This window comes from Dermacentor albipictus, chromosome 1 (assembly GCF_038994185.2).
Source record: "Dermacentor albipictus isolate Rhodes 1998 colony chromosome 1, USDA_Dalb.pri_finalv2, whole genome shotgun sequence".
In the NCBI taxonomy this organism is placed as follows: Eukaryota; Metazoa; Arthropoda; class Arachnida; order Ixodida; family Ixodidae; genus Dermacentor; species Dermacentor albipictus.
Window position 1 is genome coordinate 397,582,010 of NC_091821.1, and position 15,926 is coordinate 397,597,935.

At 49.4% G+C, this 15,926-nt stretch overlaps 1 protein-coding gene across 1 annotated transcript in view; it reads left to right on the plus strand.

Annotated features, from left to right (window-relative positions):
* LOC135921323 (phospholipid-transporting ATPase ABCA3-like) overlaps positions 1-13,254 on the plus strand; it is a 40,500-nt gene extending 27,246 nt beyond the window's left edge. Inside the window, exons 6-10 of the mRNA XM_065455659.1 lie at positions 2,629-2,757; positions 5,153-5,495; positions 8,821-9,429; positions 11,661-11,958; positions 12,741-13,254. Of these exons, the coding sequence (XP_065311731.1) occupies positions 2,629-2,757; positions 5,153-5,495; positions 8,821-9,429; positions 11,661-11,958; positions 12,741-13,031 (1,670 nt within the window). The 3' untranslated portion in view covers positions 13,032-13,254. The remainder of the gene's footprint in view (positions 1-2,628; positions 2,758-5,152; positions 5,496-8,820; positions 9,430-11,660; positions 11,959-12,740) is intronic.
* Positions 13,255-15,926: the final 2,672 nt, after the last annotated feature.

Consider the following 15,926-nt stretch of genomic DNA (forward strand, 5'->3'; position numbering starts at 1 on the left):
TTTATATTGGGCAAAGAGATCAATTCTCTCCGACATCTGCGAGTAGCCAGAGTCGGAGCGATCAGTGAACAGTGTTGGGACCACGTTGTCGGCTTTGTGGTTCGGACTAAGTGGGTTGCTTGCCTTTACGCCTCCGATGCGCCTAAACCGTGGTAGCTGGCCTGCGCTATAGCGGGGCGTCGCACAAAGCCGAGTATAAGCGGACTTCACAACGCAATAGGTATCTATATCGCCGAAAGATGGTTGTTGCTGAGATGATGATGTCGGGAGGTGAAAGGAAACGCATTGGTTTTTTCCATATTTACTACTTGCAACTGGCCCCATGGAAATAAGAGCACACTCCGGAGCACTTTACATGTCTGATAGGCTGTACACGTCTGAGGACACACTACACTGCTCCTAAGGTGTCGGCGTTTAAACAGCAGTTTTCCCTAGGTAACTGAAGGAGGGAAATTGATGAACTCTCGGCCAATCGTAATGATCGAACTGTCGCAATATCCCACCGATGACGTCATACCATTCCGCCGGACTCCGCCTGTGCCGTCCGACCTTCGAACCAGCCTACGATGCAATGACGAGATAATCGGGCGACAAGGCTCACGGAAGTCGTCGGCATTGGCTCCTTGCCGTAATTAGTGCGCTCCTCGCGACGATCGGCTTGCAGCAATTTGAGGCGCCTGGCCTTGACGGTCGTTACCATTTCCACAGAATGTGGCGGGTTGCTGGCACCTCGAAGGGAGCTTCTTTGTTTGCTCGCCAATAGTCAGCGCCGGGACCCGTCGTTGTCTAGGCGGGCGCTGGTTAAGTGCCACTTCGTGGGAAGCACGCAAAGAATGACGATTGTTTCGAGACGCAGCAGCAGTCATCTTCTATTCCTTTCGGAACGGAGAGGTATCTGACAATTAAAAAAAAAAGAAAAGGTTTACTTACGTTCAACTAATAATGCAATTTTAGTGCGTATACGTCATCCCTTTGACGTGGCGAGTTTCCGGTTCAATGACGTCGCGTGACAGACAAGGGAACTATAGGCATGGCCCGATCCAATCGCGGAATGCTAGTAGTGACAAACTCGTAGAATCGAAATGTGTTTTTTCTTCCTTTGTTCGGAATAATCATGCATAATCAGCGTGTACACGTCATATTAGGATGTGGCGTTCTCGCGGTTTTTGTGACGAAGCAAATGGAACAGAAACCCCATGGAATAGATTTACGTTATACATTAAAGAAACTATCCTGACATAGCATGATTTAATCAACAAGCCCGGGATGGAACTAGCTTGGCGAATGTTCCTGGGCGCTCTGGAATCCATTTATGCGCGGAAAGGCTGCTTACGACGCTGTATGTGCAAATAGCCAAACAAAAGGGCAGGCGGTTCAATGCTGGTCAAGCGGCTTACGACTGCGACGCGAATCGACAAATTACGGCCGGACGTGAAAGGCACTGACGGAAGCTATAAACGCATCAGCACGCATGCATGCAAATGTAGATCCATTAAAAGCGCTAAATTAAGCCTGGAGGAAAAAATCTGACGCTGGATCCTTTGAGCACTTGTAGAAATTATGTGCGGAACAAAATGTTCTCATACGGAAGCAGATCGAGCCCCCTCTTGTTTCCGCGACTCAAATGTGTTAAATCGCAGATCAAAATGTGCTAAATCGCAGATCAAGAAGGACGTATCAATTTGATCCCGTGAGGTTAATGTTGATAGTTACTACCGCGTATTTTAGCCTGTGTGTCCATGGACATCTTTGATATTTCAGTCCCTGCGCAATTGGGTTTTCTTTCCGCTTTTGTAGGCTCGTTACGTGACGAGTCCAGGCAAGTAGCAAGCCATTCAAAGTCATGCACACCTCGCCGATATAAATGGCGCTAAGCAACGGTTGCGTTGCACTTTATTATGGTCATATGTAGTATATGTCGCAAAAGAAGAAAAATCAGTGCCCTTCCACTCTGTGAAGGATGACCAGCGAAGCTGCGTATGTGGGCCCCTTAATGACGAACGCCACCTCCGCCGTGGGTCAGCTGGGCATTTAACAATCTTCGGGATCGGTACACGGACGGGGAGTGCTTAACTATCATTATTCAAAAACCTAGCGCAAAATAGCAGGGACACAGACAGAGAAGACGACAGGACGAGCGCTAGTCTTTTGAATAATGATGACACACCAACTAGCCTAGCTTTCTGCCTTGAGTGCTTAACGCCTGCTTCACTTCTGCTGCCGCTCGCCCCGGCATTGCACAATCTCCGGGATTTTTTCTGCACGCGTACACGATAGTGGGGAAAGTAGCCCTGAACAGCTTCGTTCTAAAAATAATAAACCACGAAGAATGCACTCCTAAATAGGACTTTTGTCTCCCGCAAAATATTCCACGCGAGTGCATAGCGTTTCTGCAACGCACATTTCGAAGAGAACATTTGGGAGTCAGAGCGCGCCGAGAGATGTGTGCAACGTTGTGCACGGCCACACCAAAGCTAAGCCTAAGTAGAGCAGTGACGCCGAATGTTCTCAGCATGCACATTTCTGTCGCGGTGGCATTTTTTTTATTTCTTGCAGCGAACGCAAGTAACCTATTCTTGTGTGGTCGCGACCCAATTTTACCGATTGCCTTTCTTTTCCTTCCTACAGTCGTCATCGCCCTCGTCACCTACGTTCTGTACATGCACAGCATGTTGCCATTTGTTTATTTCTACTCTTTTGCTACTGACTCCATGGTCTCCGGTTTCATGGTGGTTCACGCATTGACATTCTTTTCTGGTAAGTTCGCAGCGACTGTCACCTTTGTGAGGGTATAAAGCGTGCCACCTGGCGCTCTATACTGTATCCGACTCGCGCGTCAATCTCATCGAGTTGAAGGTTGCGTTCGCCTTGAATGTCATTATTTTTTTATCGAAGCTACCGGAAACAAGACATAAGTGAGCCACACGTAGCTGGTCCTGTGCACCACATCGGTTGAGTGAGGGTTGCAGGTAGCCGCGGGGGAATTGAGGAAGGTGAAAGTAAAGCGGGATTTCATTTTAACTAAATCAAATTTTAGTACTCGATCTCGTAAAGCAGTAACATCGTGAATCAAAGAGGAAGAACATCATTAATTGGTGGTGGAATGGACGAGATTCACGTAAATAATGAAATAATAGACAGTTTTAGTTTAGCGTCCGCAACTATAGCGTACGCTATACGCTATAATATAGCGTACGCTAAGCAGCGCACGTTTTCTGCAGTTTTAGTTGACCGGCGATATCTTCGGATCTCAGAGGCCATATGCCATCGTTACGGCTATTTTGCGCTTTTAGCGACAGGTGGCGCTGACATCTCAAACGTTTGTTTTGTTAGGCTTCGACTCGTTCAAAACGAGAAGCGATCTCGAAAACACCACGAGGTTATCCATAATACTCTGTCGTCGAAGCGGCCTGAGACTAAGCGAAAGCCGTTTACACAGTCATTTGCTACGAACGAAGTGCATTTTACAAAAGCAACGCCAAATTCAATTCGAAGCGGGCAGCCGGGACCGCCGCCATGTTTCCCGCAAGCTCCGCAAACCCCGCAAAAACGCTCACGCTAACTCCTTTGCGTTGCGTACGCCCGCTATACCCGCTATTTCGTTTAGCGTTTTGCGCATGCGCAGTGACGACCCGCTATTTTTTAGCGTCCGCAATGGAATAGCGTACGCTATACTAAAACTGTCTAATTAGGAAGTAATAATTGGGAAATCTGCGAAATGTAGTCGATTCCAAGCGGCCTTCGCAGATTCCGGGAATGCGTTCAATTCTGTTTAGTTATCCAAGTCGGAGGCATCGATTAGTCAATCATCAGAGGAAGGATACGTGCCCAGCGTGAAAATATCTGCATCGATTACGAAACTGCCATTATCCATCTGTAGGTATAAGCTTGCTTTTGTTATTCAGTGCATGTTTACAAAAACTAGAATGCTAAAGTGCGAATGATTATAGGTTAAGGAGTGAATGTCTTGCCAACGTGCGGTCCAAATGACTTGCTACATATTATTTGGAGCTGGAAATGGTAAAACCTAAGGGCAGGTTCAGCGATTCGTATGCAAAGGACTACAGTAATGTTAACTGGTCTGGCAAAGAAACAAGATTGTGAGTGATCTTCAGATTAATAAAACTGCGCAGCACCATGTATATCGATGCAGAGTAGGTTCCGGGTTGCTCGGAAGAAAATATGCATAAATAAGTTATTCGGAGCGCATATGACAGACATTTTGAAGTTGCTATAATCGATACCTTTGAAGGAAAGTACAGTATTAGTGCATTCTACCGTTATTAACGTATGCGGCTGAAAATGTGCTGAGGACAACTTGATAAGCCAAGGGCCGCGAAATAAATAATAGTAAGAGAAATGTTGGGCTTGAATTTCGATGTTGCACTTTACCATTGTTATAGTTTTGTATTCTACTGCTGCTTGGGCTTCACGACCTGCAGCATGTAATAAATAACTAAATAAATAAATAAATAAATTTAGGAGACCGGAGTGTGGCACGATGGATTACAACCTACGCGAGTTTCTCATATACGAGTTAATGTTACGACGGAACGGATTTGGGGAGGCCACGTAATGAGCAGAGAAGTTAAACTGCGGTAACGTTTCCATGCTGTTGTTAAACATAAATGGGTCTAGTTGAAGGGACATGTTTTCGAGGCAAGGCCAATTATTAGGTGGGGTGATGATATTAGGATGTTGGACGATATTGGACGATCTGGATGTTGGACGAATATTGGACGACCATTTTGATGCTGACGTAAACGGGACTCGAAACTCGAGAACCCTGTGCGGGGCTTTGAACACGAAGTCTGTCTGGAGAGATGAACACCTTGCCGGTAATCTCGAGAATGGAAACGTTCTCCATGCACAACCTTTACTTCTGCTCGCGTAGCCAATCAACGCACTCTTAAAACTACCGTGCTCGAAAGTGACTGGTAGATATTGCGTTCCGACGTGTCGCACCAGCAAGTCAATCCTTCTCGGCGACCAACACTTGACATTTCTCGCCAGTTTATCTGCTTCTTATCGTGAACGCGTCACGTTTTACGAGTGTTCTATAGCTATGAACACCTGCACAACCTGTCTCGGCTCTGTCACCCTGTGACACTCACGACTTTCTTCCAAGAGACAGTGTTTCTCGGATTTGCAGGCGTCGTAACCACCATGGGATACCAACTGTACATGATCGCACATGAGCGTGGGCAGGAGCTGATCAGCGAAGAGCACTCGCGAGATTTCCTACTGTGGCTGCTCTACCTGTGCCCTACGTTCAGTGCCTCGTGGGCGCTCGTGAAGGTGGGCCAGCTGGGCATCGAAAACACTTACTGCACGTACACGTCCGACCTGTCGATCATCCACGACGTGTGCGCGTTCGTGAGAAACAGCGCCGAGGATGCCGCCATCATGATGACCGGCCTTCGCTACTGCTGCGCCTCCTTCTTCAAAAGCAACGAGACGTCGGTGCATCCGCTGTCGTGGACGTCGTACCACAGGCACGTATGCATTCTGATGCGGCTGGCAGCGCTTATGCAGCGCCGTAAAGGGCGTTGCAAGGATTCCCGCGTACCACTTCGCCATCCGCTGCGTTTCTTTCGCCTATTCGTGGCTCAGTGATATCTAGACGCGTAGGACACTGTTCCCGAAAACCATTGCATGTGTGCTAGCGTGTAATATATGCAAGCTTTACGAGCGGCAACGTGTATTCAGTCGCCTTCAGTAAAACCTTTATTAAAGCTATTACCAGAGACTGTGGAAAATGTTTCTGTAGGTGCCAAATGTCTGCCATGATGGCCCCACTTACTCAATTGCTGCGCTCATGTAACTGCCAAATTAAAACTCTTCCATTTGGGCTTCCATATGGAACAAAACGACCATGGTCAACTCTTCATTTTATGTTCCGTTGCATTTTGTCGAAAAGCGCTCGACATGTTAACTTGAATACATAAGCGTGCTGTGTCACGTATGCGAGTAAACGGCAGGTCACAATCTTTCGTGACCTAACAAAGCCATGGCCACCAGAATATTCTGTTGCCCTGATAATTTGTAATGTTTCCTACATAACCATTAGCACTCGCGTTGCTGCCAACAGCTTCGGAAGCGGATTATGCTGTAGCGAAGCGATGCAGGCGTTTGTCTGTAGCTATAGTCGCATTGGCTCACCAGGGAGACGATGGCAAAGGGCAAGCACCTTCATCCGGGGCAAGCACCGATGGCAGGCATGACGATGAAGTGTAGCATTAGGCTAGCGTTCGCTTATTTAGCTTTAGATTTAAAACTACGCAGTTCCTATGCAAAAATTGGCTGCGGCTCAGCTAACCCTGGACATGCAAAGCGAAAGCTTGGTTTAGCCTTTAAGTCTTTGGCTTCACTTGCCTAACCTTTGATTTGGCTGTATTTATTATACTTAGGTATTCAATAATCGTTAAGCCAGGCATGACGGCTGTGCCTAGGTCGGTGGCTAGACATGACTGGGATTAGGCTCTGGTAGACACGCATCGTTAGACGCTGCCTGTCGGGCCACAGAAAAAGCGCAAGTGCTAGACATGCAAAGAGACGCCGCGAACATCCACAGCGCCGAAGCACAAACGGACAGCGCGCAAACGCGGTTGCTGCATTGATATCGACGGTGCGACGACTGCTGCTTTCCGGAGCCTCTCCAGTGAAGCAGCTCCACGGGCGATCTCCGCGGTCACGACGCCGCTTGGCGACGAAGGCTCGTAGCCTCCCGCTCCCGCGCAACGCTCAGAGAAGGCGGTCCGGCATCGCTGTCATGATTCCGCCGGAGAGGGCAAAATTTCCCGCGGATATTCCTTCTTCCGTTGTCATTGCCTCGGCGCGGTACATTGCGTACAGCTTCGCATGCGCGTTCATTTCACGAGCTTTAGTTCCTTCTGTCCCACCTGGCCACAGCAACATCCGGGAGAGCACGGTCCAGATAATAGAGCGCAACATAACGCGGAGACTAACCTGCCCACACGGCGCCTTTGCCACCGTGCGAAACCTACGGAGCAACACGTGCGAGCGTGCAGAACCATAACAAAAGACGCAATTGTGACCCGAAAGCATGACCGCTGCAGCAAACGATATATAAAAAACAGCAAAAAAGCGAACCTACTACCTCATTTTCTCCGCATTTTTCTCCTAGCGCACGGAGGGGGTAGGGCCTCTCCTCAGTCTTCTCTCCTCCAAGCCAAGGCTACGGCACAGCCACGGTCAAATGAAGGTCAAATTGCTGGCGACGGCCAAACTCGTCTCGGCGCGGTTTGTAAAGCTTTCGCTTTAACAGGAGCGTACAAACTAACGTTATATCGGTCGGCGGTGGTATGCCTGACCGGCCGGAGGAGGAGGCAGTATTTTCTGAGATTGAACCTAGTGAACCGTCCATGTGAGCCGCCGCTAATTGACCCACATGGACATGATTGGGGCTGTGCTACCGACAGGTGCCCCCTGTCTATATACATTTCGCTCCATCCACCATTACGTGCATGATTGATCAAATGGTGCGGTGTAATGGCCTGAAACAACACGCGAACTGCGAGAGACGCCGTAGTTGGTGCTCCTGATTAATTTTGATCTCTTCTAAGTTTAGGTGAACACGCATCTTTGCACTCTGCTCCCGTAGATGTAAAGTTTGGTGATTGAGAGTTAATTACCATGCATTTCAGGTGGTCAATTGATCAAGGTGTACTCTACAGATTCAGCGGTGTCATAGAAAAAAGAAAGTTAAGAATAATTCGACGTGGAAGCAGCCGGTAATACTAGCGCTTGGTTCGAAGCTAATTCGTGCAGCTTGAACTCTCTGATTGTCACGCTGATTGTACGATTTCTACTCCAGCCATTCGACGAGAATTTATGACCTGCTGATTGTTAAATTGTACATAGTTGTAGGTACTGGACAGGCGAGAGAAAGAAACTGATTGCGCCGTCATCTCGGGCCCACTATCGGATGTGCATATGTCCGTTTCATGTGGTCTAAGCTGAAACAACGATGGAATTGATACTCCGGCAAAGTAAACCTGCTCAACCAAGGCTGGCAATGCAGGCGGTCCAATGACGCGCACCTTACATGTAGCCTTAACTCCTACCAGGAAAGGTCTGGTGAACGTGGACCGATCCGGAAGGTGATGAAATCTAACAGCGCCTAAAAGCGCTAGCTGACACAAGAGACAAATGCGAGAAACTGGCTTGCAACGCACGTGTAAATGAAGCAGTGGGAACGAGAGAAATATGGCACGCTATCATGGTTCAATGGTTCGTGCACCAGGCTCTGTGCTGGGAGTCGGGGCTTGGTACCAACGTGTCGGCCGGGCATTTCTTTGCGATGCCAAAAATTATTTGCCTCATTCTAGGCACCTGATAATGGTAGGCAGGTTGCTGTCTCGCCTATTTTTGAGTTGCCTTCAGTAACCAGCAGTTGTGTGGTCAATGGTGGATCGAACATGTTCACTTTACACAGACTTTTATCCACGTAGTAACTCTTCGTTGAACCCCAAACTATGCTAGATAGCAAAGTGTCACCTTAAAGATGCTTCGCATAACATCGATTCCCACTTTGCGCGGAATCTGCATAACTTGCTATTTAAAGAGGTCCGGAGCAAGGCGGGGCAAAAACCTATAGATACGTAGCTATTCACCGCAAAAGGGTTCGAAATAGGCAAACAATGGTTCATGTTAGTATTCCTACGGCCGATGGCTCTTATTGGAAGAACCGTGTTGCTTATGTCGGCTCATTTTGCGAGGGCACTTGATTTGTTAGCCCCAACATATCTCGTCACTCCTACTGGCAGTTCCGTTAACCTTTCTCTGCGCCCATCACAGGGACGGCGCCATGACCGAGATGACGGTGATGCTGGTCGAAGGCTTGGTGTGTTTCTTGCTGCTCGTGATCGCCGAGCAAGCCATGATGCGCCACTGGTTTGCACCGGCGGATATGGCGGAGGCGCCACCAGCGGCGAGGACGCCACCGGACGTCCTTGCGGAATTCAACTACGTCAACAAGCTGCTTGAACGGCAGGAGCTTCACAAGCCTTCGCTTCTCGCGCTGGACCTGAAGAAGGTGTATGGCCGGACAGCCGCCCTCCGTGGAGTGACCTTCCACGTGGACCCCGGCGAGACGTTTGCCGTGATGGGTATGCTGGGCTGCGGCAAGTCCACCCTCCTGGACGTGCTGTCCGGCTTCAAGCCTCCGAGCGGAGGCAACGCCTACATCGGCACCGTGTCACTGAAGGAAGGGGCCCGCTGGGAGAAGTTAATCGGACTGTGTCCCGATTACGACGCGTTCTTGGGTCGGCTCACGGTGCACCAAACGATGGTGCTTCATGCCACCATCCGCGGAGTCCAGTACAAGAACCGGGACACGCTTATCGATCACCTCTTCGCACTGCTCAATCTGCAGGCTGTTGCGGACGATACCATCGACAACTGCAGGTAGACGTTTTAGCATGGGGCGTTTGTGAAAGCAAAGAGACGGCAGTTCCGGGGTTTAAAGCGAGTCATTGATGTAGATCACGTGTAAGCGAATTCCTATCTAAGAAAGTGTGAAGGGACAAACTCAGCTAAAGACTACAACACGAGCGTGGCCAAACAGTCGTATTTGTCCCTTCGCGCTTTCCTCGCCAGGAATCCGCACCACCAGGCTCAGTTCACCATTTTATCGAAGATAAGAAAGAAGAGGCACTATACAGCGTGTTGTCGCAGTTACAAGCGTTTCCAGAACTATCTGGCGGCGCAACCATTCAGTCATGGCTCAGTGCACCATTGGAAGAAATTTGCGTCGGCAGAAGTTTGTGGTAAGCTTGGCGCCGCGAGATTCGAGCAGGAAATTGAGTGTGCGCCCAACTCCCTAGCTATCTCCCCCGTGTCTTTTTAGGCTTATATATTGTTTAGCCTTGAGACACTGTGTGCAAAGCATTTATCACCAAGCGTCTAAGCAGTTAGTTGTTGTGGTTCAGTATCCCTAGAGCGCACTTTGCTCTGCATTAACTCTTGCAGTTTCCATTCCTTTAAAGGGACACCGCGCAAATAAAAAAAGGCTACCTTCTGCACAGGAAAGGTACTTCCGACTTTTGTGCCAGGATCGACTGCGACATTTTTGGTAAAGCTGCACTTGAAACGACGGCTATAAGCTGACAGGGGCGGTGAATAGAATTACATCAAAGTATTGGCATTTAGACTATCGAACGCCCACTGAAAATACCTTCACTGAAATTAATTCACTGGCACAATTTCTTTTCATGAATAGCTATTTTCCTGTACGGACGCTCACAAATAAATGACGATTGCTTAGGCCGGTCGATGGCGCCTCGATTACTTAAATAATTACTTAACGCTAATTAGGAGGGGATTGCTTGAGCATGCGGGCATAGTTCTTTCTGGGTCCAGTGATGGCAGGACAGGTGGCGTCGGGCTCATCGAATAGATCAGTGATTGACCCTTTCCCGGTTTCACGTTCCGTATCATACCTTGGCAAACAACTGGTGTCTTTTCCATTAAATCGTTTTTTACATGACAATAACGATGTCGTCTCTAATTAAAAGTAGTTACAGGTGAATTTCGAAGCTAAATAAAAAAAACATTCATGCAGAAACTCATCTGCGAGTTGTTCAAGTATGCGTAAGCATTGTGCCACTCGCTCATCTCCCCGCTGCCCGGTGTCACTATCAATGTCATGAAACTTGATGCGGCCAGTATAAACGACGGCGCTGCGGCGACACGAACTGCTGCCGACGGCAGCGCAAGGTGAAATCATGACGCAAGCAAACTACTGCAGATGGTGGCTCCAGGTGCGCCAATGATGTTTCGATCATTATAAGCCGTTATCGCTCTTTAGTGTCTTAACAATCCGCGTCAAACCATTATCAGCCGTGATGAACCGTACTCCGGCGGCAGCTGCATATGGCGCGGCCCCGCAGGCCCTATCTTGAAAGCGCTCTGAGATGGGCACAGAGCGCGCTGAGTGCTGATAGCTTCACGTGGGCTGTGTTCCGGCAGCTTAGTTCGCGTTGCAGCCAGACACACGGGCCCCATCTTGAAAGCGATCGGCGAAGGGGACGCAGCGCTCCGAGTGGTGATAGCTTCATGCGTTATGTGTTCTTGTAGCTTAGTTCGCGTTGAAGCGACAGCCAGCACGAAGGCAATTCGCTGGCTTCTGCGGGCCCTATCTCAAAAACGATCGTCTTAAGCGACGGACGGATGGGTTTCCTCGGTCGTTAGGCGTAGAAAAGCTTACGCATATCAAATTACATGAAACTGCCAGCAATGCCCAAGCTCGCCACAGGAAGTGCAAATCACCTCAGCAGTGCAGTAGGTTTCACGGGAGCTAGCCGCGGACTACCGAGGTCAAATTAGTTTTGAAGGAAATTGTGAAGTGGAAAACAATCTTGATGCAGGAGACGCTGAAGAGATGCGACACCTATTAATTAAAGCCAACGATGCATATTGGACTGATGCGTGGGGACGAAACAGACTAAATAAACCCGATATCTCAACCATTGGTGTGGCCTGAGCAATGAATTTCTCGGTAGAAAGTACAGGAGTGCGCGGGCACAGTTTGTACAAGTTTGCTTGCCGGAGTATGGCTGTCTTGCGTTAAAAAAAGCACAAGTGTTACACGCGCTCAACACTCGTACTTACTGAAGCGTCTCGCATCGAATGCGCAGCGCGAGCAACAGGCGGAAGCTGGCCGTGGCCGTTGCCATCGTCGGCTTGCCTCCCGTGCTGCTGATGGACGACCCGGCGACGGGCCTGGACCCATTCGCGAAGCGCACCATCTACAAGTCGGTGCAGATGCTGCGCCAGCTGAGCAAGTCGGCCGTGCTCGTGGTGACGACCAGCCTGTGCGACGCCGTCATCATGTGCGACCGCATGGCCATTATGGTGGACGGCTTGTTCCGCTGCATCGGAAACCTAAGCCAGCTGCGCTCCAGGCTGTGCCGCGGATTCGTGCTCCGGGTCAAGGTTAGTGAGGCAGCCGCATTCTTCTAGGTCGATTACTTTGGGGACACTTTTGCTTGGGTGCGATGAAATAACCTACGGGACTCTTCACTAGAGCCTTGGGTGTTCTGTCTGTGTACTCTTGGTACTACGAGGCGTAATGACACTGCCCCACCCCCAGCGAAAAAAAAAAGACAACTTAAGGAACGCACACTAGACGCGATACCCGAAAAGTGATCAATTGAAGGTGTGGTGCCCTGGTACCGTAAGGTACAGGAGCCTGGGTTCGCATGCTCAAAATAGGACTAATAGTGTGACTTGTTCTTGCTACGTCCACTACCACTGGTTTAGCTTAAGGTTCCTATAGATAACCATTTTGCAAGAACATTAGTAGGAACCTGTACTAAGAACCACATGTAAGAGCGTTAAGAGCTCTACGTCCACTGCTGTATTAAGCCACCACTCTTAAACTGCCAACCAGCTTTTTTTTTTTGCGATAGGTATGAAGGAATATAGACAGCGCCACTCATACCTTGACCTCTTCCTTTCTTTGCTTTCTTTTGCGGTTTCTGACATTAGCGATTTCGTAGCTGAAGTGAGGTGCTGTGCGTCCACTAGGAACGAACGAGCTGCCCGAGCTGCTCTTGTCACTGCCGCTACTTAGCAAAAAACGATGTTTCCAATAAAATTTAGCTCAGCCAGTCAACGAACACTCGTAACGACACCCCCAAAAGCTATCTATCGAGAATATCGCTTGATAACCCCAAAGGTTGCACGAAAAGAGCGTTTGCGCACCGCTCTCCCAGCTGAAGCCCGAGGCGTACGGGAACCCGGAGGCCTGGAAAGCCATCGACAGCATGGTGAGGGCGGCGTTCCCAGCGGTCGTCTTCTCCGGCCAGATGACGGCCTTCGTCGAGTACGAGGTGGAGAAGATGCCGCCGTGGAAGGACCTGGCGCAGACGCTGGCCAACTTGAAGCACCACCTGGCCCAGTACACGTACGACATACTCTTGAGCGAGGTGACGCTCGAGCATGTCATACTGAAGGTCGCCAAGTACCAGGTGGTGCCGCTCAAGGGACCCGTCGTGCCGTCGTGACGGCTCCGCTGCGCTGACCGCCGGGCAGTCGCAGCCAACGGAGCTGCCCACGAGCGCATCTGTAACGCGCTTTCTTTGTTTATTTGAACAAGAAAGCGGCTCATTACCGATCATGTACGCGATCTGCTGTGCCTTGTGCAATGTTTTCTTTGACGTGGCGCGCAGAAGCAGCCTTCGATGCAGAATAAAATGCGGGCTGCTGTAAATACTCGGCCGCTACTTATACCGTGTCGCGCATTTTCCAGGAGCTCCAGAAAACGTGCGGAAGGCGTTGTGCGCGCTCGAAGCTTTTGCTAGCAGGTATGCCTTGATGTAAGAGCGTATTCTTTTCTTTACCGTCTCTCACCCCATTTCATTAATTACAACGTGGCGTTCTTCTGGCTTAGCTATGCGCGAACCCCGCCAGATTTCCAAGGCTTGCGAACCCGTGTCTGTCCCCGCCCCATCCTCGATCCTACGGTCAAATTTTCCTGGTCGCACAATTGGGTGATCACGCCAGTGATATTATTAAAGCTGATTATCACATGATGCTCTAAAAAAATTGTCCCACCTGTAACGCAAAGCTGTGACGCGATAGTTCTTGAAATATAATGCGCAGTAAGCTCTGCACTGTTTCACGAACGAAACCCTTTTTAGGGAACATTTCTGGGGCGCGATCGCTCGATCGCATTTCGAGAAGTAAAAGGAAAAGAGCCGTATTTGTTGGTGGAAGTTGCGCATTCCGGTTCTGAAGTAGAAAAAAAAACATTTATTGCACCCATTACTTGTCGGACTTCGCCACTGTCTTCATTAAACCGACCCTTTGCGTGTTATACTGCTAAATTCGTTCAATTGTTCTCAAATTTGGGCTACCCCATTATTAGTCTTCAGGGCATGTCTTTAAAGGACACAAAACGGCGTCGGTGCCATCCTGTAAACAAGAGAAGCCGAGCGTTAGAAGCAGACTAATGAAGGCGTATCGAACTCGGTAAATCATTGCCATTAAATAAACTGTAGGGTCGCCACTGCAACTGGGAATGTCACGTGCTAGAACAGACTCGGCCGGCAGCTCTATCAAGAACACGCATGTACAGCGCGCGTTAGCCAATCACAGCAGCGGCCGGCACAATCGCGCTATTCCAGGATTAGTATTCTCTGCTGCTTTAACATCGACAGAGTGGCTGAGAGGCAGAATCTTGGGCTAATTAGGTTTGTAGGACGATCGCATCACTGGCATCTAGTTCTAAGGGTTGTAGTCGGGCATGAACTATGTGGTAGCTGGCCCTTGCCGTCGTCCAACTCACCCACGCTTGGGAAGTTGTTGCAGGGAGGAACTTGCTCTCATTGAGAACTAGGAGTAGAGGATTTAATTACAATATTTACATTAAAACAGGAGATACATTTCAACAGCCTAGCATGACTGCAAAAAGGAGCATGAAGCTCCCACCACGAAGCACACAGCACAACGAGCACAAAGCTCCAAGCACACCGCTTGTCGAGCACATAGCTGATTAAAAACACTCTGTCCTCCCTAGAACCCTAGGTGAGGGAAAATAGCTGTCCAACCTTCGTCCAATTGGACCATCCACAGTCATTGGAGGTGTAGTCGATCCGCCTTTGGGGGAGAGGGCTCACACACTCACGTACGCACTTTGAGCTCCCAGAACCCACCGAGTTGAGCGGGTACTCGTATCTAGGTTGTCACGCTTGACCCCAGCCGGCGCCTCTTAACTGTAGAGCTGACTTCTCCGGTAGCCGCCACGAGTGTCTGCAGATTGTGACGAATCCTGGGGCCCGAGGAAAAACGCACCGCAAAACATTTTTCCGAGCAGCTCTCTTGCTGCAAACAGACCATGATGGCAATACTCGGCCCACCGAACGGCTACCCTGGACGACGCCGCTGGGCTGTACGAGGTGGCGCGTGGTTAATTAACTTTTCAGTGGTCTCCAGTTCTCCGAAGAAAGTGCATGGTCGGTTAGCGTTGCCAGGGTCACCGGTTCTCTGAAGGACGCTACCTCCGCGGGTCGATCGAAACAATTGCAGCGGGCTGAGATAGGTTTGCATAGCAGTACCCCTGCAGGCCGATCGTAACAGGCTGCCAGTCATTTCGTCTTCGGATCTTTGCGGCACAATGAGAATATTCCCTTCTTTGCAATTTCTTTCGTAAATCATTAGGGTATTCCCGTGATGGGCACCGGCGGACACCGGAGGACATCAAAACGATCATAGGAGTGAACACGTAACGGCCAACAGCGGCGAAAAATTATAGTGGCACCTCCTCACGAGCGACGTCGCCGCGAGGACTCGAATCGCTAAGGCTCGCTCGGCTGCTGCGCGCGCTCCTTTACTTCGTGCGTGCAATCTGTACTTCGTGGAGGACGTTTCGGCTGCTTGCTTGCTATTAACCGTGCATAGGTGCGCCGTGGCTTTCCATATGCAAGATGTTCCAGCTAACTTTAGCCAAAGTTTAAAAATACGCGAATTCCACGCAGCTGGACAGTGCCAACGTAATGTCGTTTGCCGTCGCTTGGTAGATACAAATTCCTTTTTCATTCAACCTAATTCGATAATTATTCTTAATTAATCAACTTCTCACATGTTACAATTAAATGAGAAGTGTCAATGACAACATTGTAGAGCGACATGAAAAACTCTCCATGCAGCTTTCATATTTCGGAAATTAACAGCGCAAAACAGAGAAGGACGAAGGAAAAAAACACGACACGGGCGCATCTTCTATCCTGGCCCCAGTGTCGTGTTCCTCTTTTCCTTCGTCCTTGTCTGTTTTGCGGTGTTAATTTCCGAAACGTGAATCACCACCAACTCGCCCAAGTTTCTCTTCTGATGCAGCTTTCCGTTGCTTAGTACGTGTTACATAAAAGTGTTTGTCCGAGCGTGAAAGAAGCCCGCGAATA